This window comes from Siphateles boraxobius, unplaced genomic scaffold (assembly GCF_051911475.1).
Source record: "Siphateles boraxobius isolate OS27281-9 unplaced genomic scaffold, OSU_SipBor_1 19, whole genome shotgun sequence".
Taxonomy (NCBI): Eukaryota; Metazoa; Chordata; class Actinopteri; order Cypriniformes; family Leuciscidae; genus Siphateles; species Siphateles boraxobius.
Window position 1 is genome coordinate 16315389 of NW_027508799.1, and position 24534 is coordinate 16339922.

A 24534-nucleotide genomic window follows, 5' to 3' on the forward strand; every position below is an offset into this window, starting at 1 on the left:
ATTCTCTTGAACTGCCCCGTCTTTAAAATGAAGGTGGTTTAATTGGATTTAAAATGAAATTACAAGGTTGAGTAGAGCTAGGACAACTTATACAGATGCTATACAAGTTAAACACACGCAAAAAACAAACAGACATACAAAAACATGTCGTTTTACTGTATCTTACTGTATATTGATCACAAAGCATTAGTTGCCAGTACAAGACATTGTAAATATTAACCTATACACCCCTATGGCCCTGTCACAAGTGACATACTTTATATGAACTTTCAGTCTTGTGGACTTAAAACGGCTGCCGCGTGCACGTGTCCATTAAGTCCATGAAACCGTAGGGTTTGACTTCTGAGGTTTGAAGCGAGCTCCGCAGCAGACTTCTTCCCGACAGTCAAAGCAGCATTACGTCACACAAGTGCGGACTCGTAGGAAGACCAGAAGTATTTAGGGTGCCTTTGGGACAGGGCCTATGTAATCCTTGTACAAAATAATGAGCCTTTATTTTATTGTTTACATAAAAACATACATACATTTTCTACACTATAACATTGTACAGTACATTACAATAGTATTTATGAAAAATATTTCTCATACTTTTACAATAGTAATTTTTGACAACTGTCATCAAAGTGAAGTATAGCAGGACATGATGATTGATGTAGCACCATTGTGTTGTGGAATCACAATGATTATCCATGTCTACATTGCAATTACCTCATACTGTATATTTACACATTAATAATGGGATAACATAACTATGTTAGAACCCCAGTTGTTTACCAAATTCTATACTATAATTGTGTACAACATTACCACTTCCAGTTCTGATCAATGGTTTGCTGCAGAAACAAATATCTATCCTGCATTAATTTCACAGTAAAATTCTAAATGTAGTATTTAGAGCAAAATATTAGCGTTAAATATTTTTTTTAAATCTTTGCTTTTTTACACTGTGACATAATTTTTCCCAGAAATCATATTCAAGGTGTTGTATTTGAATGAGCAAACATTCACAGTCAGAAGTCCTGCACTTGACAACTCTATACACTACTGGACTGAGGTGGATTATTATCTGACTGTGGTGTGACGGTGTTCCTGTGATGGGGAAGACTGGCCAGAGCACGGTGGACCTCAACTCACCCTCAGACCTGAAGCAGGCTATCCCGTTTGAGGACCTTCTCCACAACAGTGTTCCTGTAGAAGAGGAGAAGGAGAATAAAGTACCAGACAGAGGAGCGTGGAAGGGAAAATTTGACTTTCTGCTGTCCTGCGTTGGATATGCCATTGGGCTTGGAAATGTGTGGAGGTTCCCATATCTTTGTGGAAAGAATGGTGGAGGTAAGAGAAGACTGAAAAAGCTATTACTGTTTAGCTACTGAGAAGATATGCCTGGTTGGATAAATACGCTTTCCAAGTTTTTGGAGTAGGTTTAGGGCTGGGGTTGGGGTTTGAATAACATTTTTGCCATTTAATCAAACATTTGCCTCTGATTTTAGGTGGAGTTAATGGTTAGTTTAGGTATGGGATAGGAATAGGACTTAGTTTGACAAGAATATTGTGCCAGGACCAAGAAATGTTGTTCCTTTGAACAAGAAACAGTTTGGAGAAGCTAGATGGGCATGTGCAATTTTAGATTGTAGAATATCAACCCAGTTTTTACCACGGAAAAGACCAGCGGTGTGTTTCCCAAAAGCATACCGACTACGGTCGCAAGTTCCATTGTTAGTTAAATGTGTTTCCTAAAATCATAGTTCCAACAAACATTCGCAAACATCATGGAACATTGATTATAAATACAGTTTCTTGTTAGTATGACATGGACTTAGATCAAGCTCTTGAGCAATGTAAGCAAGCTAATATGCAGTACAATCTATAGTTTTTAGTGCATATATATAGTACAATTCTGTAGTAGGAATAGTCCTCAGATGCCATATTCGTTACAGCAATAATCTGACATTTACTTGATTTCAAACAGATACATTAGCATAAGTTAATATTCCACTGCCTGTGTGATAATGCCATTAATGCCAGTTATATATTGTTTAACCAATGTGGCTTGAACAATGGATGTGAGACAAAGTCACTAATGGTTGTGATGGAATGATCACTAGCATATGTTACATTTATGGTACTGGTCCGTACCATGGGATGTTGGTGTGCCTTGGTTCTTTTCAGATTTCTTAACTAGCTTGACCAGCAAGACAACCAGCCACTTCAAGTGAAATGATTTCACAAGTTTCTACTGTAGAGGATTGTAACACAGTTCAGGGAAGAAGGAGGCGGGAACCGGCGAACATTAAACAAAAGACTTTATTTAAAATAAAACAAACACAAACCAAGACACAGGCCTGTTCCTCTCTCGATCATCAGTGTCGTCGCTCCTCCTTTATGCTTCCGCTCCTCCGTGAGAGATGCGAGACCGGTGTGTCTCACAGGTGTTGCTCATTAAAACTCGCACCACCGGCCTCGCTCCGTTCTCTCATGTCCCTCGGCCTCGTCCTGATCGCCACATAGTTATAATCCAGTGACTACTGTACCAAACACCAAAATACATTTCACCTATCCAAAAGGTGATTGGCCAAATGGCACACAGAATCATGCTCCAATTATTTTTCTTTTCTTCTAGATGCTAATTTTGCATTTGGAAACTCTAGTGAGGACACATTTGATGTAATTAAGAGTTCTGCACGATTAGGATTCTAGGCGGTGTGTTTTAAATGGGAAAACATAGATTAAGCCAAAATTAATGTTTAATGGCAAACATGTTGAAGACTAACAGACAGACTGTCGATTTATTAAGTGATAAGCTGCTTCCTCTCAAAAGCAGCTTTTTTTAGCATACTGAGACATCTCCTCCATCCACTTCCATTAAAAAATGTCCTCTTGTCTCTCCCCACCCTGTGTACCGCATCATTGCGCTTTGCTAACCTTGGAGGCTCTCCTTAAAGTGACTCTGACAGACTGTTCACATGTCTAATTTGAGCAATCTCAGAATTCAATTGAAGAGGTGGTGTGAGACCATATCAAAGTTTGCTTGGATCTTAATGCAGATGTTTTACACAGAAGTCAAGTCTGAAATCTAAAAACCTTTACAAGTGAATTTTGTATTACTTTGTCTTTAGGAGCTTTTCTTATCCCATACTTCACTACTCTGGTGTTTGCTGGTATCCCGCTGTTTCTGCTAGAGACGGCATTAGGACAGTACACATCAGTAGGGGGGCTGGGAGTATGGAAATTAATACCCATGATGAAAGGTGAGAAATATTTACATACACATTAGCTATTTGGGGAGTACCATTGCCTCACTGAATGTTTTGTACTGTCATCAAATTACAATCTGTTTTAGCAGACAGAATTTGTTATACATAAAACCAATGTCTAGTGGTGGAACTACTTGTTTTTTCATCCAATGGCAGATGGGGTGTGTTTGAAACTTTTTTGAGTTTTTCAATAGTTTTGTAGTACTATTTGGTGACTCTAACAGCGCAGTAAGGACCTATTATGAACTGCAGATAATCTTGATGTTGTTTCTACTAGAATAGATCATCATGCATTAATTTAATTACATTTTTTATTTTATTTATTTTTACATATTTTTCATTATTGTAGCTCCTCTCTTCCCTGTAAAGCCCTCTTTAGTTCTGAATCGAATGGACCAACTGTGATTGGTCAAAAGTTTCAAGCGTGTTTTGGAGAATTCACTCTCACAATATTTTTAGCATGTTAATGGATATGACAATGTAAATGTATTTGGTATTGGCGACTATATCTGATGAGCATGCTGTTGCTGAGCAGGTATGGACTTGAGAGTGCCAATGATACACAGACAAGCTGAAATGTACATTAAAGATATGCTGCTGCACATGAATTGGCATATACAAATCCTGAAGCAGATCTAGGCAGGTGGAGCTGGGGGGGGGTAGAGGATTCACAGAGGATATCTGATAACGCACTGTAGGACCAGCTTACAGCAAACACTGAACCAGACTATATAAATGTTGAAAAAGCAAGCTCATTGGCTGCAGAATCTGCAAAGACCAATCAGCTTTTGTCATGTGGTAAATTATGTGATTGCTAGCAGATTGCATAGGACCTTTCTGTTGTCAATTTTAGGAACGAAAGAACTTGTGGGATTTCTAAAGGTTTGATTCTCTCAAGTCTGCACTCAATGCATCTTTGATATCAAGAATACATCCGGGTACTTCCACGTATCCTCTGTTCTTGCATTCTCCAGCATTGGAATTGAACATCAATGGTACGAGAACACAAGGACACAAGATCACTTGAGGACGCATATTGAGAAACAGCCACTGGCTAAATTTCAAATAGCATACTAATCTTACTATTTCTGCAAACAGTGATATTTAATTTAAAGATAGTGGCTACTATTTTCAGTTGTGTCTTGGTGGTTCTCCGAAAGTCACATGCAACATTCATTCACTGTGTTTATCCTGCAAGCCTTCTACAATATATGTGTCTTGGCATAAACTTTTCTTTTATTGTTTGGTTATTGTGCTTCATCACCTGAGATTTCACTCATAAGCTCCCCTTGTGTCAGGTGTGGGTCTGGCTGCTGTGGTTCTGTCCTTCTGGCTCAACATCTATTACATCATCATCATTGCCTGGGCTCTCTACTACCTCTTCAGCTCTTTCAAAGCAGTGAGTGTCTATCAAAAAGAGTAAAGTCACCAATGAGAGAGAGAGAGAGAGAGAGAGAGAGAGAGAGAGAGAGAGAGAGAGAGAGGTAGAATGCCTACTCTCTTTCCCCTCTCTCTCTCTCTCTCTCTCTCTCTCTCTCTCTCTCTCTCTCTCTCTCTCTCTCTCTATCGCTCTCTCTCTCTCTCTCTCTCTCTCAAAATCAAAATTAAAATCAAAATTTGTTTACAAAATACACTTAAGTTGGTCAGTAAAAAACTCTTTTATTTTCAGAGACAAATATTTTATTGAATTTTACAAATTTGGGGTTGTATTATGAATATCCGCCATATTAAATTTTGAGTGGTGTTTACAGAATGACTGACTGTATTTTGTCAACTATAACTTAAAAATGGCTCATCAACTTTTTGCATAATAAAGTGGGGGTTTTGTTTGTTGTATTTTATCCTTTGACCTCTAAATAATCATTTGATTACTTAATGAAAATATGTTAAGGTATCACAATGATTTTTTTTTTAATTGTATTCATTGGTCAAATAGGTTTTGTGGTGTTAATTCCTACCATCCGTGTCTTTATCTGCTCCAGTGAATTCAGCTACACTTGCCTGGAATTTCTTGAAAGTCTTCTCAGAATTGTTCCTTCTTTCAAGTTCTCTCTTCCTTCCTTTTCTCTCTCTCCGCCTCCTTGACCCCTTAAGCTTTCTGTGGATCTGTCTTTGCTCTAGAGAGTGTTTTAAAGGCTCCACAGAAATAATAACTGCCTCTGTTTTGTGGAAATCGAAGTGCAGTTTCTGCCATGGGAATAAGAGCTTGTCTCTAAAGCAGTGCAGAGGGAATCTGAAACAAAAAAAAGGCCTTTGTATTATGAATGCATTGTGCTGTTATTTTTTTAATGCTTTTTATTTTCCATATATATATTTGAACAAATACTTTTTAAAACATTTGTCTGGAGGACAAAAATGGAGTGGGAAAAAATCTTGTAGGCTTACATTGGAGGAGGGACCGTAACCGTCAGAACACATTTCATCTAGCAACAACCAAGAACTCCTAAATTACCAAAATGGCATGTGACGATTATAAACTACTAAGCATATCAACGCCATGGTACCCACCTTAAACCATAGCAACCGCATAGTTACCAAATAAAAAACAACTTCAAAGAAGAACACTTACTTAGCATATTCTTCAAAAGATTATTATCTTATAACGCAAATAATATAGGCTACTTTAAAATAATATACTTAAGTGCAAACTCAATGCAATATTTTCATACACTTATTTGCATGTTAATTGCAACTAAATGGATATTTAATTATCATTTAATTGAGGTTTTGTATCAAATGCAAATAGCTGAACCACTTAAGTAGGATAAGTAAAAAATTTTATATGTAATTTCATAATTATATCTGTTATCTTTGAAATATGGTTAAAGTGTGATATCAAATGTACTGACAAACATTTATGATAAACTTTTAGTTTGACATTATTACAAAGTGCACATTTTAAAAATGTGCGTACATATGTTAAGAAACATAGACATGAAAGTTTACTCTCGTTAAATATACTGCTTAAATTAAGTGGTCTTTTATTTCATTCATATTATATTATCTGCAAGTACAGTCTGTAAAATATTATTTTAATTATTGAAGCACACTACAAGTGTGAACAAAACAGGTGCAGGAACTAATTAACAACCAGGGAAACTGACGATAACTGCAAACTCAGGCAAAACACAGGAACATAATAGTACATTCATGTGACAACTATGAAGCACACTTTCCTTTCACAAGGGTATTCCAAATCTTCACCCATTTTAATACTCGCTCTCTCCCTAGGAGTTACCATGGCAAACGTGTGATCACCCTTGGAACACTGATCGCTGCTTTTCCAACTACAGTTTGATGGACACCACCAACCTGACCAGTGCCGTCACTGAGTTCTGGGAGTGAGTCAACACAATTGTGATTTTAACACTTTGGTGTTACTAAAAAATAAATAAAATAAATACAGTTGTAGTGTAAGTTAAAATCTTGTTGCACTGTTCAAATAGGTATTTTCCTGTCTGAGCTGTGCTTAGTGGTTAGCACGTGTGCTTGGGTGTGTGAGATTTCGTATCTGACTTTTTCTAATTCCTTCGAGAATAATTTTCTTGTCTTGTTATCAATAGTTGGAATAATGTTCACACTGCCCTTTTCTACATTATGTATAAGTCTTGACCACAGCACTCATAATCTCAAAATTGGTCTTTTGCAAGGAGGCCTTGACACAAATATGATCGGTTATGTCATGCACAAGATTTAAATCAAGTTTGGAATCATTGATATTAAACCCTGACGTGTATGTTTGAGTGTGCAAATGTGTTACCAACCCAATCTCACGACAATTCGTACGCATTTTATGAGGTGGCTAATTTGAATGAATTCATATGACCTCACTCGTACGAATTCGTATGATTTTTGCAAAATCGTACATATTTTATGAGTTGTCCAATTGGTAGGAATTCGTACGAATGACCAACCCCTGACCCCGCCCCTAAACCTACCCATCACTGGGGTTTAGACAAATCGTACGAATTTGTACGTGTGAGGTCGTACGAATTCGTATGAATTAGCCACCTCGTACTCACTTGTACGAATTTGTACGAATTGGTCTTGAGATAGCGTTGTTTATACTGTTTCTTTAACTATTTCTTTCGTTCCCGTTCAAAACATTGACCAACAAAAGAATAATCATGTTTAATGCCTGACTAACAGATATTTGTTAACTCTATAGGAGGAACATGCATCAGTTAACAAATGGTTTGGAGGAACCAGGGGAATTGCGCTGGCCGTTGGTTGGAACGTTGGCGTTGTCTTGGATTCTTGTTTATTTCTCAATCTGGAAAGGAGTGGAGTGGACGGGGAAGGTGTGATATTCTTTCTTTTCCTCATACAGCAACCTAGAATGTTGTATTTCCTACATCTTACCTATCCTCATCCCCTTTGTGCATACTTGCCTTCTCTTTTATCTCATTTATTCACATGCTTGCTTTTGGTTTCTTCTTGTTTTTCCATTTCAGGGCAAGCTTTATTTATCAGAAGTTGATTTTTCAAAGCCCAGTAGACTTCATGAAGTTATAAATCATGTTTTATGTAATTGTTTTTTTTTCTTTTTTTCTACAAATCCATAGGAGCACTATTTTTTTTTTTTTGTAAGTATTTAATGAGAAATCTTTGAGTTCAGATCTTTAACTTGAAATTGCTCAAAAGACTTTAGCAAATCTGAGCACAGTTTTGCGATCTCTTCAGAAAGTTTTTTTCCCCTCAGGAAAAAGAAACAGGAAACTCAACTGTGGAAGCTCAGTTCGATCTCATTACTTTCTAGATATACACAATGTATTTATTTAGCATATTATACATTCTTGTTGTCCAAGTCCATTTTTTGACATAAGTGTTGCAGAAATTGCACAGTTTAAGCACTATGATGAGTAGCCAACGGACATGTCTTAATATTAAATTGTAAGCCAAATTATGTATTTATTTATTTTTTTGAAAAGAAGGGAAAATGTCTCTCTTTATCTGCCCTTTCTCTGAAGATAATTGAATTTTAATGTGATCCCTGCTCTGGGGAAGAAGAAATACATTTTCTGGCAGTCTATAACCTTGATGGACATCACTAATTAAGGACAATCATTATCCTACACAGCAAAAACGTGTTCCTACCAATCATCAAACAGAAGCCAGAAAAAAGCATTACACTAACAAGTTAATAATGTTGTACTCTACACCTACTTTAAAATGATTCACACTGTAACTCTCTCTCTCTTTTTTCATTTATCTCTCGTCCTCCTCAGGTGGTGTATTTCTCAGCCACATATCCCTACTTCATGCTCTTTATTCTGTTTTTCCGTGGAGTCACTCTCCCTGGGGCAATAGATGGCGTTCGCTTTTATGTCACCCCAGACTTCAAAAAGCTTTTAAAATCTGAGGTAAAAATCCAGAAATGTATTTTATATTTTGAATGATATTTGATATATTAAAGTATGAAATCTTGAATTGGAGAACTTAAAACACATGTACATTATTTCAGAACATTCATGTTCGAAAGTGCTGGGGAATCACATTTTTCAGCGGATTGACAGCTGATTTCACAGGACCACGCTCACATTCATAAATATTCACATGTTTCATCATTTTTATGGTAAACTGAAATATAATGTCATTACTATTCAACTATGCAAAATATATTTGTAGCATTTGTAATGATAAATTTGCAATTTAGTACATTTAAAATATATAAACGTTAAATGCAATATTGGATAACACTGTTAAAGTACTTGTATGCATGTGCTTTATGTTCATCAACATATCAAAATATGTGAACTTTTTTTAAAGCACAACACAAGATTATTAAAATATAATGATTTAAAATGTGATAAGCATCTTAACATTTTAACAAAAGTGAACTTGCAAAGAAACATATCCATGAAACATACTCTCGTTACACTTAAATGGCCTTTTATTTGATTAATATTATATTATCTACAAGTATACATGAAGTTAAAAGTGCATACTCAATTTTCAATACACAGATCCTGAGCCAATAACCACGTCTGATATAATGGTTATTTTATTATTAACTTTTAGATTAATTTAGACTAATATATCCTGAACTTCATAATAAGGTGATACAGTGTTTGAGAATGTGTTTATTTTTACTATTAATAGTATGCACACAATTATACAGTATGGGTGTTAAGAAGGTAATCAGCCTTTTTGTATTTTTAGATTAATTCATCTAAAGATTTTTAGATGAATTCATTTATGTTAATATTTGAGATATATTTGAAGCTTTAGGATAAGCATTTTTCTGAGTAAGTGAGCAAAACAAAAATGTTTTAACTGACTGTTTTAACTCTAAGCCCCCCTTAAAATATGAATGAGACTTTAACTGTTGCTGTCCATAAATTTCACAGACAAGCTTTTGCTCTTTTCTATGTCCACGGAGGATGCCATTTTAGAGTTTATTGAAAGCTTCAGTATTTTACAGACATTATTATTCAAAGACATGGTATCCTCAATATTTCTGTTCTCTCTTATCTTGCAACATGTCAAGCTACACTTTAAGAATAGCTTAAGTAGTTAAGTACAGAAATCTTCAGGTTGGCTAAATAATATTTCAAATGCATATAACTAACAAAGATGGTAATATGCACTGACAGTTCTGATAGTATCAATATTTCTCATTTTGCATTTCTTCTCAGGTGTGGTTGGATGCTGCCACTCAAATCTTCTTCTCGTATGGTCTGGGTTTAGGTTCTCTCATTGCTCTGGGAAGTTACAACTCCTACAACAATAATGTCTACAAGTAAGAAATACTAGTCTCTGTCCAGATGTTCAGACATTATGTACATGTAGTGCGTACTTGTCATGCAATCTGATGTGCAGAATTGCTTTTTCTCTGAAACTATTTTAAGTTTGTGCTGTACCATTTTTTGACTTTTGATTCAGCTGACCTGATTGTTGTTCCATCTATAGAGATTCTATCATTGTGTGCTGTATAAACTCCTGCACCAGTATGTTTGCTGGGATCGTCATATTTTCCATTGTGGGCTTTATGTCGCACATCACAAAGAGACCCATTGAAGAACTGGCTGCTTCAGGTCATTATGTCTCTTATACATTTACAAATTCCATTATTGCAAACCCTTATGAAAAAGTATACTTCAGCACACTTTGAAAAGAGTAGTTATTACAGAAAAAAAGTAATCATGACTTTTGGCATGATTTGGTATGAACATGACATGCTTTTTTTGTTGTTGAAATTGTGAAATTAGACTCATATTTACACTTATGATGTTCAGGGCCTGGTTTGGCATTTCTGGCATATCCGCAAGCAGTCACACAGCTTCCCATGTCTTCACTCTGGTCTATTCTCTTCTTTTCAATGCTCATGATGCTGGGATTGGACAGTCAGGTACTACACACACACACACACACACACACACACACTCTCTCTCTATGTGTTGCATCAAAATAATTTAGTTTTGTTGTGCTACATTGTAAGAGAACATGTAAAACCCAAAATATAGAAAGTAATTTTTTTCATGTTTACTTTCTGTAACTACAGCTGTAACACCGCTTTAACAAACAAACTTAATTCCATCTTACTTGAAAATAATTAATAATAATACATATATAATAAATGATAACTAAATGATAGTTATTTTGGCCAACATTTTTAAACTTATTCATTTACTTAAAAAAAAAAAAAAGTTACAAAAAGCATAACTTAAAGTTACTCCAAAGCCTTGCTGCAGAAATTCAGTCTGTAAGGTCTAAATTCAGACTACATGTTTCTATTTCCTAGTTCTAAAATAACTAACTACTAAAAAAATGCTAGTAATTTAATGTTATGTTGATGTGTGAAGTGGAATTGCCCAAACATATTTTCCAATACGTTTTTATAAAAGTGTCTTATAATCAACTGTCAACCATCATGAAAGCACTGTTTCAGTGCATGACGTGAGTGTATTACGTAATGTGTACATGCACACTTGCCTGTTACAGTTTTGTACAGTGGAAGGCTTCATAACCGCTCTAATGGACGAATATCCCACAGTACTGAGGAAGAGAAAGAAAGTCTTCATCCTCATTGTCTGCATTATATCCTTCATCATCGGCTTCTCCAACGTCACCCAGGTAAAGATGACTGCCTGAAAACTTCTGTTCTCTTACGAGAGTATCTCTCGTACTGCGTAATATCTTACGCTATGGGGAAAACCTCTTTTCCACACGATATTGAAGCCAAAAATTATCCTTAATTTTGAATTAATGTAAAACGCTGTGCAGCAGCATGCAGACATAGGCAAGACGGCTTGCGCGCCTATTGGCTGCCCTGCGGCAACAGCAGCAGCCTATCGAGAGAGGCTCTGCGTGACGGATATCCAATGGGAGCATTTCGCGCCCATTTCGTCACGTCCCGCCAGAAAGGGCGTGGTCTCGCCCTATAAACATAGCTCGATTAGGCTGGTACAACTGATTTTCATCTCTTCAGCGAAGCATCACCGCATCGCTGGATCCGGAGTGAGGAGCCACGCCGTCTGAGAAAAAGCACACAGCGGGACGAGCCTTTGAGTCTGAAGTCGCTGGCATCGCCGCTTTTAGCCGCTGTACCTGCTACGCTTTCCGCCGTTATATCCTTTTCTGCAAGTGTGTGTGTGTGTGTTCGCCGCTGCGAACACGGGAGACCCGTGTTCGATCCCAGGTCTCGCAGCAGATCAAATTTAGTCTCGCCGCGGCCAGACTTGCACCGAAACTTTTCGCTCGTTCAGTTCCAAGAAAATGCGACAGTTCCAGTGTATTTTGCAGTAAACAAGCCGGTACCATGGCCCGCTTGCCTGCACAAAAATGCCGTTTCCACGGCGACCCAGAAAAATCATATAAGCAGTGTATTTTCTGGTATTCCGGCCACAGCCAATGGTGTTATGAGTGTAATAAAAATGCCCACAGCCCAGTGTTCATTTCTACACACAAACACAGCCCGCCACAGTGCAGGGCTCGAACAAATGTTCACACGTTCGAGTAAACGAGTACTGTGTATCTTGCCGTGCATACACAGCTCTGGTTCGCTTCGGCGATGAAAACCAGTTGTACCAGCCTAATCGAGCTATGGTTATAGGCCGAGACCACACCCTTTCTGGTGGGACGTGACGAAATGGGTGCGAAATGCCCCCATTGGATATCCGTCATGCAGAGCCTCTCTCGATAGGCTGCTGCTGTTGCCGCAGGGCAGCCAATAGGCGCGCAAGCCGTCTTGCCTATGTCTACATGCTGCTGCACAGCGTTTTACATTAATTCAAAATTAAGGATAATTTTTGGCTTCAATATCTAGTGGAAAAGAGGTTTTCCCCATTGCGTAAGATATTACGCAGTACTCGTTCCCTCTCTAGAGAGAACCGAGGTTACGTTAGTAACCGAGTACGTTTTATTAGTGTTTTATAACTATCTGTTCTCTTCAGCATCAGACAGTAAGTTATGATCTTATAGTAATGTGTGTGCTCTTTTTTAGGGCGGCTTATACGTGTTCAAATTGTTTGACTACTACTCGGCCAGTGGAATGTATCTTCTGTTCTTGGTCTTCTTTGAGACAACCTCCATTTCTTGGTTTTACGGTACATCTCCTAATTAAAACTGAGACTACACAGGGTTGAGACATTTTTAGTTTGACAAATATATGTCAATATATATATATATATATATATATATATATATATATATATATATATATATATATATATTGACATATATTTGTAAAATATTTAAAATATTTAAATATTGTAAAATATTTAAAATATTTAATATTTAAAAATTAACAGTTCAAGCTAACCTCCGTACAATTATGTTAAAGGAATATTCTGGGTTAAATACAGTTTAAGCTCAAGGTGCGGATACATTGACCTTTATTTGGTGAATTTTCACGGGCTTTTCACGCTTAAAATATTTTCCTATGTAGTTAAAGTTGGTCATGCAGATTTGTGTGTGTGTGTGTGTGTGTGTGTGTGTGTGTGTGTGTGTGTGTGTGTGTGTGTGTGTGTGTGTGTGTGTGTGTGTGTGTGTGTATTCGTCTCGTTTCTCTCTCTCTAGGCGCAGAGAAATTTTATAAAAATATTGAAGACATGATTGGTTATCGGCCTTGTGGCTTTTGGAAACAATGCTGGATGTACTTTACTCCAACAATTTGTTTGGTAAGTAGGCTATATCACTTGCAACTTGCACCATCTTTGATATGTTTTCAAAGTTGAACTACTTTAAACTAGACAGGGTTACAATTGAAAGATGCGTTCACACTTGTAGTTCGGTTCACTTGGTTCTTTTGGTCCGGACCAAAAAAACAGGACATTTAGTCCTGGTTTGCACTATCATTATTAACACCGAAATATATAAAACTACACACACACGTGTTGCTTGTCAAACGTATATAACCAAAACAGTGCTGTGCACTGGGCTAAATGTGCTCGCTGTATGTGTGTACATATGATGGTACATGGTGAAGCTGACGACTTGTGAAGAGCTTATTAAACGTGTAAAGGAGTCAAAACGGCTTTAGGAATCCACACAAACGAAGATTTGCTGCCTGTACAGAACTGTGATGGGCAAAATTATGACTACGACGTGAAAACCAACAGGTTTTCTTGAGCATTCTGTCATTTTTAGTAGAGGTCGACCAATAGTGGATTTTACCAATGCCGATAACCGATTAATCAACTAATTATTTTTTAAATGGATAATGAACATAACATATAAAATAGTGCTGAAATTTATTATAGAAATTAATAAGAAACAACAGTAAGGGACCATGAAAATATACTGTACTTTTCTAAGAAATAAATAACACTAATTTATTATGTATACCTTGATCATTCATGTTAATTCATAGTGCATTACCTAATGTTAAGAGACAGAACTTTAAAATGTAAAAATGTATTAGGAAATGTTGAAATTAATAATGTAAATACTTTTATTAATCCTATTCAAGGTTACAAATGGACTCTTATTGAAGAGTGTTATCATTTCATATAAATCCAAACAGTTATGCTTGAAGATGGCACTCTTTAAATATCTACACAAAGGCCATAGCATTGAAAATAGATACACATGTGTATTGAAGGTATATATCACACTTTACTTGCTTCTATTTTAGAACACTTGATGATTATCTAATCAAAATAACAAATTATGGATTACAGTAAGGATAAAGAAGAACTGAAATTGGATAGGTTTCTGATTTGTTTCTGTTACCTGCATGAACATATATATTTGCTTTCTCATGTCACTAGCTTTAAATATGCAACTTTGCTGGAGAACGAATGCATAAAAGCTACCAGCAGGATATAAATAAATGCAAATAGATGCCAACAATCATGACATTAAACATTTGGGTTGGACTTGTGTGTTTTTTTGTCACATTGTTTTAACCGTTTGAGTGTGTGCATTAGTACTAATGTTAGCGTCCTCTTAGGCTTGATGACAAACATGCTGCTGTTATACACTAATGCAGCATCTAGTCAACAAATTAATTACTTAATTTACTGAATTACTAGAATATCAAAATCGACTGCTGGCGGTACAAAAAGCTTTGGAACAGTCTTCCTAACATTGTCCGGGAAGCAGACACACTCTGTCAGTTCAAAGACTAAAAACATATCTCTTTGACCTAGCATACACAACACATTATAGACTTCTATAATTCAATGTTAGGCTGGATAGATTAGGTCAGCCGGAACCGGGAACACTTCCCATAAATCCTGATGTACTTGTTACATCATAAGAAGGATGGCGTCTACGCTAATATTAGTGTCTCTGTTTATCCCGAGGTTTACCGCAGTCCGCCGGATCCAGGCCGTATCCGGATCTGATGAAGGACCTGCACCCAGACACGACGACAATGCAGTCCTAAAGTGTCAACTATTCTCTCCCCTGTGAAGGCTTCATTCCCTTCCCTTTACCTCTTTACAGATGAAACGTTGTCGGGATAACTCCCGTTCACATGGCTACGCAGAAGCGATAAAAAATTCTGTATTATAAATTTTTCAAAGCTTGTACCTTGGAACCAATTTCATGGTTTGCGTTCTCGAGCCACCAGGCACTGTTTTGTGCAAACGAGTGGCCGGATCACATTAAGGGTTTTCTGTTAGAACGGTGTCGTGTAAGCGGCCATTAAGTTAATAACTAATGAACGTTGCGACAGAAGTGAATCAATCAAAACTAACTTTAGCTAGACAATAACTTTATTCTAGAGCTGTTGTAAAGCCAAAACAATCTCTGTTACTTTAATTCAAATAATGAAATATGAAATAAAAACGTACTGTAGTGTTTTGTATACATACAGTTTTGTTCTCTGTTTTAAATCCACATCTGAAGTCTCCCGCTTTATGCAGCGGGCTGCCTCACATATCAAAACAAACTACTCGAAGCATCAGTGCTAGTTTTTATTTCGCCTCTAGAGGCCGCTCTCGTTCTGTATAATGATATTGGGCCCTTCTGCAAAAGATGCAACCCGGAAAACGTCTCGGTTACGTATGTAACCCTCGTTCCCTGAGTAGGGAACGGAGACGTTACGTCGGATGACGACGAATGGGGTTTCGCTTAGAACACCTATCGACTTCCGAGTATTACAAAACGAGCCAATGGCAAAGAAATGCCATGGGTCTGCGGAATTTGCATAGCGTATCTCCGCCTTACCTCGTGGGTATAAAAGGAGGACGCCAGCAACATGCAGATATGTTTCTTCGCTGAAGAGCCGAGACTGATCTAAGGCGATCCCCGCGGCACAGCGGAAAGTGGCAGGAAGACGTAACGTCTCCGTTCCCTACTCAGGGGACACATGCTCAGAGAGGCTTACAGTGGAAATACACATGTGGGGGTCGCTCAGAGGAGGGACCATGCACACGGGAGGCACCTAGCCGACGTGCAGGCAATAGACACTGGCGCCGAAGTCAGGAGTGCTGGAGGAACTCAGGGCTTTCGGAGAAGCTCACCTGAGGAGAATATCGCACGTATCCAGTCCGTGGAGTGGAATGGCGAGCAAGCGAAGACACCTAAGCGGGTCCAGTACTAGCTTGTTGAAGCGAGTACATGAGAGGACACTGGCTCCACTCGGAGATTGTAGAATCTGGCGAATGTGTTAGGTGTCGCCCAGCCTGCAGCTCTGCAGATGTTTGTTAGCGAGGCGCCATGCGCTAGAGCCCAAGAGCACGCCACACTCCGGGTGGAGTGGGCAGTCACACCAAGGGGGCACGGTCGACCTTGCTGCTGGTATGCAAAAGTAATGGTGTCCACTATCCAGTGAGACAACCTCTGCTTGGAGAGAGCCTTTCCCTTCAGCTTCCCACCATAACAGACAAGAGCTGGTCTGAGGTCCTGAAACACTGCGTTCTGTCTACGTAGGTGCGGAGAGCACATACTGGACAGAGCAGTGCCAAGGCTGGGTCTGCCTCCTGCGAGGGCAGCGCTTGCAGGTTCACCACCTTGTCCCGGAAGGGAGTGGTAGGAACCTTGGGCACATATCCAGACCGGGGTCTCAGGATCACCTTAAAGTAAGCCGGCCCGAACTCCAGGCACGCTTCGTCAACGGAGAATGCATGCAGGTCCCCTACCCTCTTGATAGAGGCCAGTGCAACCAGGAGTGCTGTCTTCATCGACAGGAGCTTAAGCTCCACTGATTGCAAAGGCTCAAAGGGAGCACTCTGCAGGGCAGTTAGAACCACCGCGAGGTCCCAAGAGTGAACGAGAGGAGGGCGAGGAGGATTCAATCACCTTGCTCCTCTCAGGAACCTGATGATCAGGTCGTGCTTCCCAAGTACTTACCTTCTACCAAGTCATGGAGTGCGGCAATAGCGGCAACAAAGTCTTTGAGGGTGGAGGGAGACAGCCTTCGCTCCAACCCTTCTTGAAGGAAGGAAAGCACGACACCGACCGAGCATCTCCGGGGGTCTTCTCAACGAGAAGAGCACCAGCTGACGAAGAGGTTCCACTTCAACGCGTAGACGTGTCTCGAGGACGACGCTCTAGCGGAAGTAAAGTTAGCCCCCACCGCAGGTGGTAGGGTACTCAAACCTGCCTGGTCCCGCCCAGGAGCCACACGTGGAGGCTCCAAAGATCGGGACGAGGGTGCCACAGGGTGCCCCGTCCCTGAGAAAGAAGGTCCTTCCTCAGAGGAATGGGCCAAGGAGGTGCTGTCGCGAGGAGTATGAGTTCGGAGAACCAGGTCCGGGTGGGCCAGTAGGGCGCAACCAGAAGGACCTGCTCCTCGACCTCCTTGACTTTGCGCAAAACCTGCGCAAGAAGGCTCACTGGGGGAAAGCCTATTTGCGGCCCCGTGGCCAGCTGTGCGCCAGTGCAACCGTGCTGAGCGTGCCCTCGGTCAGGGAATAATACGGGTCGCAATGGGTCGAGTCGTGAGAGGCAAACAGATCTATCTGTGCGTCCCCGAACTGGTCCCAAATCAGCTGAACCGACTGGGGATGGAGTCGCCATTCTCCAGGGAGGGGCTGAAGCCGTGAGAGCTCGTCGGCTGCACAGTTCAGGACTCCTGTAATGAAAATGGCTCAGAAGCGACCTCAGATGCTTCTGACTCCATAAGAGGAGGTGGCGGGCGAGTTGCGACATACGGCGCGAGCGTAGACCACCTTGACGGTTGATGTACGCTACTGTGGCGGTATTGTCTAATCGGACTAGTACGTGTTGACCCCTGAGCAACGCCCGGAAGCAGTAGGCAATAGGCATGCCATACTGCTCAACACTACATGCGAGAATCACTGAGCTTCAGGACCAACCTTGCTCAACACCTAAGTGTGAAGAAATTCACTGAACTTCAGGAGCATTTCTGCTCAACACCTGGGTGTGATAAATCTCACTGAATTTTTCAGGAGCATTTCTGCTCAACATGAGAGTGTGAAAGCATGTCCATTGTGCATGGCGCCCCAGCCCATGGAGGCATCTGTTGAGGCAGCAAAATGCCGGGAAGCTCGTTCCAGGGGCACTCGGACCCGTAGAAAACTGAGGTTCGACCACGGGGTGAGTACTGACGTCAGGTCGGAGTAACTGGTACTCGGAGGGTGCCGTGTTGCCATGCCCACCTCGGGACTCGGTCGCGAAGCCAAAGCTGAAGCGGTCTCATATGAAGCAATCTGAGCGGCGTACCGCGGCTGCAGATGCCATAAGCCCCAGGAGCCTCTGAAAAAACTTCAGTGGAACCGCACTCTTGCGCTTGATAGTCTCAGGCAAGTCAGCAATGGCTGAGTGGATAAGGCGACCAAGTCCATACCGAGAAAAGAGCTCCTCTGCACGGGGCAAAGTTTACTCCTTTCCCAGTTGACCCGAAGGCCCAGACGAGCTAGGTGCCGGAGCACTGGGTCCCTGTATTCGCAAACCTGGTCTCAGGAGTGAGCTTCAGACAGCCAGTCACCGAGATAGTTCAGGATGCGAACCCCGTGTTCCCATGGAGGAACAAGGGCTGCCTCAACAACCTTGTGAAGGCGCGAGGAGACAGGGCTAGCCCGAATGGGAGAACAGCATACTGATATGCGCGCGCCCTGACAGCAAACCGTAGGTATGGTCTGAGTCGAAGGAGAACGGAGACATAAAAGTAGGCGTCCTTCAGGTCGATCACTGCAAACCAATCCTGTGGCCGCACACATCCAGAAATGCGTTTGGCCAGGAGCATCTTGAACGGCAGCCTGTGAAGATGCGTAGGTCCAGGATTGGCCGTAACCCACCAGACTTCTCCGGGACAATGAGTTAGGGGCTGTAAACCCGGACCTCATTTCAGCTGGAGGGACAGTCTCAATCGCACCCTTCGCCAGTAGGGTAGCAACCTCCGCTCTCATGATAGCATTGCCATCGACCAAAGTGGAGCGGACTCCCCTGAAGCTGGGAGGAGACCGTGCGAACTGAATCGCATAGCCGAGCCGATGGTTCGCGCGGAGCAGATAGGGATGCTCTAGGCAGGCTCCCAACTATGCTAGCGGCGTCAAGAACCACAGACGTCCCCCCGGTGGTGCAGCGAAGCGGAATGACCGGCCCAGACGTGGACGGCATAGCGGCCCGGTGTGGGGGCAAGGTCATAACCGCACCCTGACAGAGGAGGCCAGGGAAGGACCAGCGTTCCACAGGGGCCTGCTCTGTCAGGGGTCTGGCGACCGAGGGGGACAGGGGCGAAGTGGTCCGTGGACGGCACGCCGTGTCAAACGCCTCTGGGACAGAGGGGGACGAGGAGAGCACGGCTTGTGGGCGGCACTCTGTGTCGTCCGAGAACTCTGTATGCTCAGAGACGAGAGAGTCAGCTCTCTCTGAATAAGGATTCTTCCCCAGCCCTCCACCGGGGAAAGGAGTGGCCATGCTACCAACTCCTGGAAAGGACTGAGTCTCATCTCTGAGCAGCCCATCTCAAAATTGCCGCTTAACCCGGCGTTTAGCGGGGGCGGGGCTGGAGAGGGCTGTGGCATCCCCCCTACGGTCTTCTAGAGCCAGGCCCGGGTGAACGGGCGGGGTTGGAACCGTGGGAGGGCGCCTTCGGCGGTGAGCAGACTGAGGGATCTGAGCGGACGGCGGGGCCGTTGGGCAGAATAACCTCAATTTGCTCACGGGTGGTTGAGAACTGTTGGGCAGAACCACTCAACCGCACCGCCGAAGAGGCCGACCTGGGAGATGGGGGTGTCGAGCAGACGGGTCCGCCCGACATCGTGCACATCAGACCGGTCAGCCCCAGACTGGTGAACATCACCTGACTCCGAGAGCGTACGGCCACTTTCGTCGCTCGGAGAGCAAGGTCAGTGGCGGCGCGCAGCTCACTGAAGAGCCTCGGGTCAGTCCTGACCTCCTGCATGTCCATGAGCATCTGGGTCAGGTAGACCAGCAGAATGGTCATGGGATGCAGTGAGGCGGCTGCCTGTCCTGTGGCACTATAGGATTTCGCCACAGATTAGTGTAGATGAAAAGAACTACAGGCTTTGGACGGGTGCTTAGTATTGCGCCGGGAAGCACTCTGAGGACACAGTAGCATGGCAACAGAGCGTTCAACCGGGGGGACCCCAGTGTACCCATGGGCAGCAGCCCCTGAGGGGAGGAAAGGCGGATGAGACCAACGAGAGGACCCGTGATCTCATCATGCACGTCCAGGAGGAAAGATATTGGGGTTTGCCGTGGACGCGGCTGGCCTCACCCAAAAACCAATCGTCCCGGGAAAGCATGGCCGTCATCTCCGGATCAGACTCAGGCACAGCCGTATGCACACCAGAAGGTGGCAGCTGTGACGAGTCATCATTTCCAAAAGAATCAAGCCCACCTAGTGATGCTGCTACAGACACAGCATCATTCTCTGTAGCTTCAAATGAAAACACACAGGCCACCCCAGGGTAGACTCGTGGAATCATCAGTTCGCTAGCGGGCACCGTCATTAAAGAGGGGGGGCTGGGGCGTGGACACAGAGTCGGCGCCTTGTTCCAGACCAACACCCTCAGGTCACCCTGGCCACCAGCCGAAGATCGGGTGGGTGATGAGGGGACTCTCACTCTTTCGAGTTCACCGAGTCTCAACATATATATGACGCGATGATCACGTTTCCAGAGATTACATGAGTCATCCGCGAGCGCTGTTCAAGCATGATCAAAGCCCAAACACACTAGACAGCGCTCGTGCCCATCAGAGTCCGATACCAGTCCGCTGAAACCAGAAATGCACGGGCGAGCCGTCTTTTAAAAGACGTGCTGCGTGCGAGCTCTTTTATGAGAGGAGAAAAAACTCTGTGATGTTGAAGCGCACAGGGAGACACACACACACTGGCAGATCACTGCACAGATCAGCAGGCACTGTGAGCTCGCTGCAGATCGCCGTCACACCAACACCGGAGAGAGAAGCTCGTCTCGTAGAGCGAAGTCAGAGATGGCTGTGGAGTGAAGAAATACTCTTGGCTCCGAAGCGAAAACATATCTGCATGTTGCTGGCGTCCTCCCTTTTATACCCACAAGGTAAGGCGGAGATACGCTATGCAAATTCCGCAGACGCAAGGCATTTCTTTGCCATTGGCTCGTTTTGTAATACTCAAAGTCGATAGGTGTTCTAAGCGAAACCCCATTCGTCGTCATCCGACGTTACTCGGAGTGACAACGAAAGGGAACCGATTTTCTGATAACCGATTGCACCAGCAATTATGCACCAGCAATCGGTTATCGGTGCCGTAATCAAGTGTAATCGGTAATCGTTATCTGTTAATCGGCAAACCGAATAATCAGTTGACCTCTACTTTTTAGGGTTGCATCTTGTGACTTCACGTCCTGTTTTTGGTTCGTTGACCTGTCTTTGGTTCGTGTTGGGTTGACATTTAATTCGAACCGCACCAGAGTTCTTTTAAAAGCAGGCCGAGACTCATCTTTTTAGCAGTCTGGGTTCACTTGTTTGGTGCGCACCAGGTTTCGGATGGTAGCATTCACACTTGAACCACATTGACAGAGCAATCGGACCATGGCTCTTTTTAATCGAACCAAACATGCCAAGTGTGAACACACCCTATGAATTAAATCACTTTTATCCTTTCATTCAACTGTATGGTGAATTAAGTAATTGGTTATCCAGTTAAACACTCATGTCCTTAATTAACGGAGGATTGATTTGTCTTATGTGTTTCCTGATTGTAGGGTGTTTTCACATTCAGTGCCATAGAAATGACTCCTCTGACATTAGGGAAGTATGTGTACCCGGCCTGGGGTCAGGGCATCGGCTGGCTAATGTCGCTTTCTTCCATGATTCTTATACCCGGATATATCATCTATATGTTCTTCACTACCAAAGGCAGCATCCGACAGGCAAGACCTCTGATGGATTTAGTGCACTCTTAGATAAATATTATAAAACTTGTACCTTTTAGGGTAAAACAGCCTGTCACTTGGGCAGTACCCATAAAGGGTCATCTTTGTACGTTATTTAGCTATACAAGTTAATTAAGTGCCTTAAGGCTACATACAGTACTTTTTAATGGGCTGATAAGGTACAAAGTTGTCCTTTTAAGGGTACTGACCCAGTGACAAACTGCTGTACCCCTAAAGGTATTTTATTTATTTTGTTAACAATTTTTCTGACTATTTGTTTCTGGCCTAACAATTTTCACATTTTGTCACAGTTGCCTCTTTGCCAACGGCTTCGAAATGTACTTCCTTCCCTATAAACCTTCTTCCTTCCCAACTTCCTTCTGAATTCAAAGCATTCTTCATTTTGATCTCACAAACTTCCTTCCTTTCAAACAGGGTAACAAGTTCTGAACTTCCAAATGTTCCAAATTGCAATTTCTTATAAACTCCTTTCCCTACTTCCTTCAAATCTTCCTTCCATCGTCCCAAGCAAACAATTGAATAATTAAAAATACATCCTTCCTTCTGTTCTTCCTTCCTTCAGAATGAACTTGCTGTCAAACCTTTGAAAGTCCTTTCCTTTCAAACTTTCCTTCTGAACAAACAAACTTCCGAAGTTCCAAATATACTCCCACATGAATTTCCTTTCAACTAAACCTCTTTCATCCCTTCTTTCATTCTTCCTCCTGAACAAATTTGCAAACAAACTTACTTAACTCTGGATGTATTTTTTCCAAACTTGCATACTTCCTTCATTTGAAAATTCCAAATGTACTTCTTTCTAAATTACCATCCTTACAAAATGTCTCTCTCTCTCTCTCTCTCTCTCTCTCTCTCTCTCTCTCTCTCTCTCTCTCTCTCTCTCTCTCTCTCTCTCTCTCTCTCTCTCTCTCTCTCTCTCTCTCTCTTTTATTTTGTAGTAAAGTACAATAATGGTCATTGGTTATTGTTTTTCCCTATCAGCGCTGGCATAAGATGACCAAACCCAGAGAGGTCACAATTTCGGCTGCCAATGATCTCACACAACAATCCTCACGGACAGGAAGTATGGATGAAGCTTCAGTCTGACATAATTTCCTCTTTCCTGTACAATGGCCATTAAATCAATGGCAAAATAACTATTCCTCCATTCCATTCTCCTTTTTTCTGTTGGAGGAATCTACAGCAGATTGAAGTGGATTACACACATGTTCATCTGTTTTCTGTCTGCAGTCTGTCTTGAAAGGAGAAATTAATTTCAGTGACTATCAGTATAAAGCTAAAAATAATCCAGGCAGTTGATAGGCCATTGGAATGGCTACGTAACCGTTGCATTCCTGTGTAGTATACAATTTCTCACAGTATTTACTGTACCTCAAATTGGCGAGTGAATGCATGCGTTTAGTGCTCTGTTTCTCTTGGTTTCAGCATACATGGTAACATTATAGTGGCTCATTTTGAAGGCCATGTATCATTATTCTTGTCACAATGTATTGAACTAAATTAAAAGGAAGTCCATTTGTATTTTTGAAAGAACTGGAATGACAGAATTAAATTGACACAAGGTAGTTGACACAACACATGTATACTAACAGTTTTTTTTTATCAACATTAAGATTTTAGTTTCAAAATTGAATGTATAAGGGAGAGTGTATATCCCAGACAGCAACATAGTGCCTGGCCAATTCCGGCCCACATCTGGTACACACTGAATCCACATGTACCAGATGTGGGCTGAATCTGGGCCGACACTATGTTACGTGCTTAGGTTAGGTTCGACACTATGGAACTTAGGTTATGTAACTGTCCACCATTTATTTTTCACCATTTTAATAACTTTTTGCCTTTACAAGCTCATTTTATATGGCCTTGCAGTGTGCCAAATTTTGCAGTACAACTAGTCCCTCAATTAATATGAGGTGATAAAGGCTGCATGCATAATACTTTGAAAAGCATTAGCAAACTAGTCAAATAGATTCAGATGGAGGATTGTATGTCATTCTCCAAGAAATTTAAAATTCACAAAAGAATAAGGTTAAGATCTAATGAAACCTATATGATATATCATACAAAACAGACTGAAAATCTAGTATCTTGAAAAACTTAACTCAAAAAAGTTGTGTAAATTAATTTTCTTTGCAACGTATTGATATGAAAAAGTCTTTTTTTCATCTCATTTATTATTAAAACTGCTCCTTAAACAGGTTTTACATAATAAAATGGCTTTTCTGTGAACCTCGAAGACTTTTTGGGTTTTCTGTTTTTTTTTTTTCTGAGCATCATTAGTTAGATGGCAATATTGTTTTAATCTAACGAAAAACAAAAACATTGTACCATGCATTGTTTTCATTCATTTCAGCATTTACATTACAGCATTCATGTTAAAGTGTAGTAAGAATGTCTCGGTTACATATGTAACCCCCGTTCCCTGAGAAGGGAACGGAGACGTTACACTGTGATGACAAATGGGGTTTCCCTTAGAAAGCCTATCAACTTTGAATATTACAAAACGAGCCAATGGC

General features: G+C 41.5%; 1 protein-coding gene across 1 annotated transcript; it reads left to right on the forward strand.

Moving 5' to 3' along the window:
• The first annotated feature begins 969 nt into the window (after positions 1–969).
• Positions 970–24254, forward strand: slc6a1l (solute carrier family 6 member 1, like). The gene is made up of 14 exons (XM_077234012.1): positions 970–1332; positions 3117–3248; positions 4553–4653; positions 6486–6595; positions 7423–7555; positions 8483–8617; positions 9893–9996; positions 10167–10291; positions 10493–10605; positions 11199–11330; positions 12700–12802; positions 13275–13375; positions 21824–21991; positions 22997–24254. Exons 1-14 carry the CDS (start codon positions 1095–1097, stop codon positions 23099–23101), a joined length of 1800 nt encoding a protein of 599 aa, XP_077090127.1. The 5' UTR covers positions 970–1094; the 3' UTR covers positions 23102–24254.
• The last annotated feature ends 280 nt before the right edge of the window (positions 24255–24534 follow it).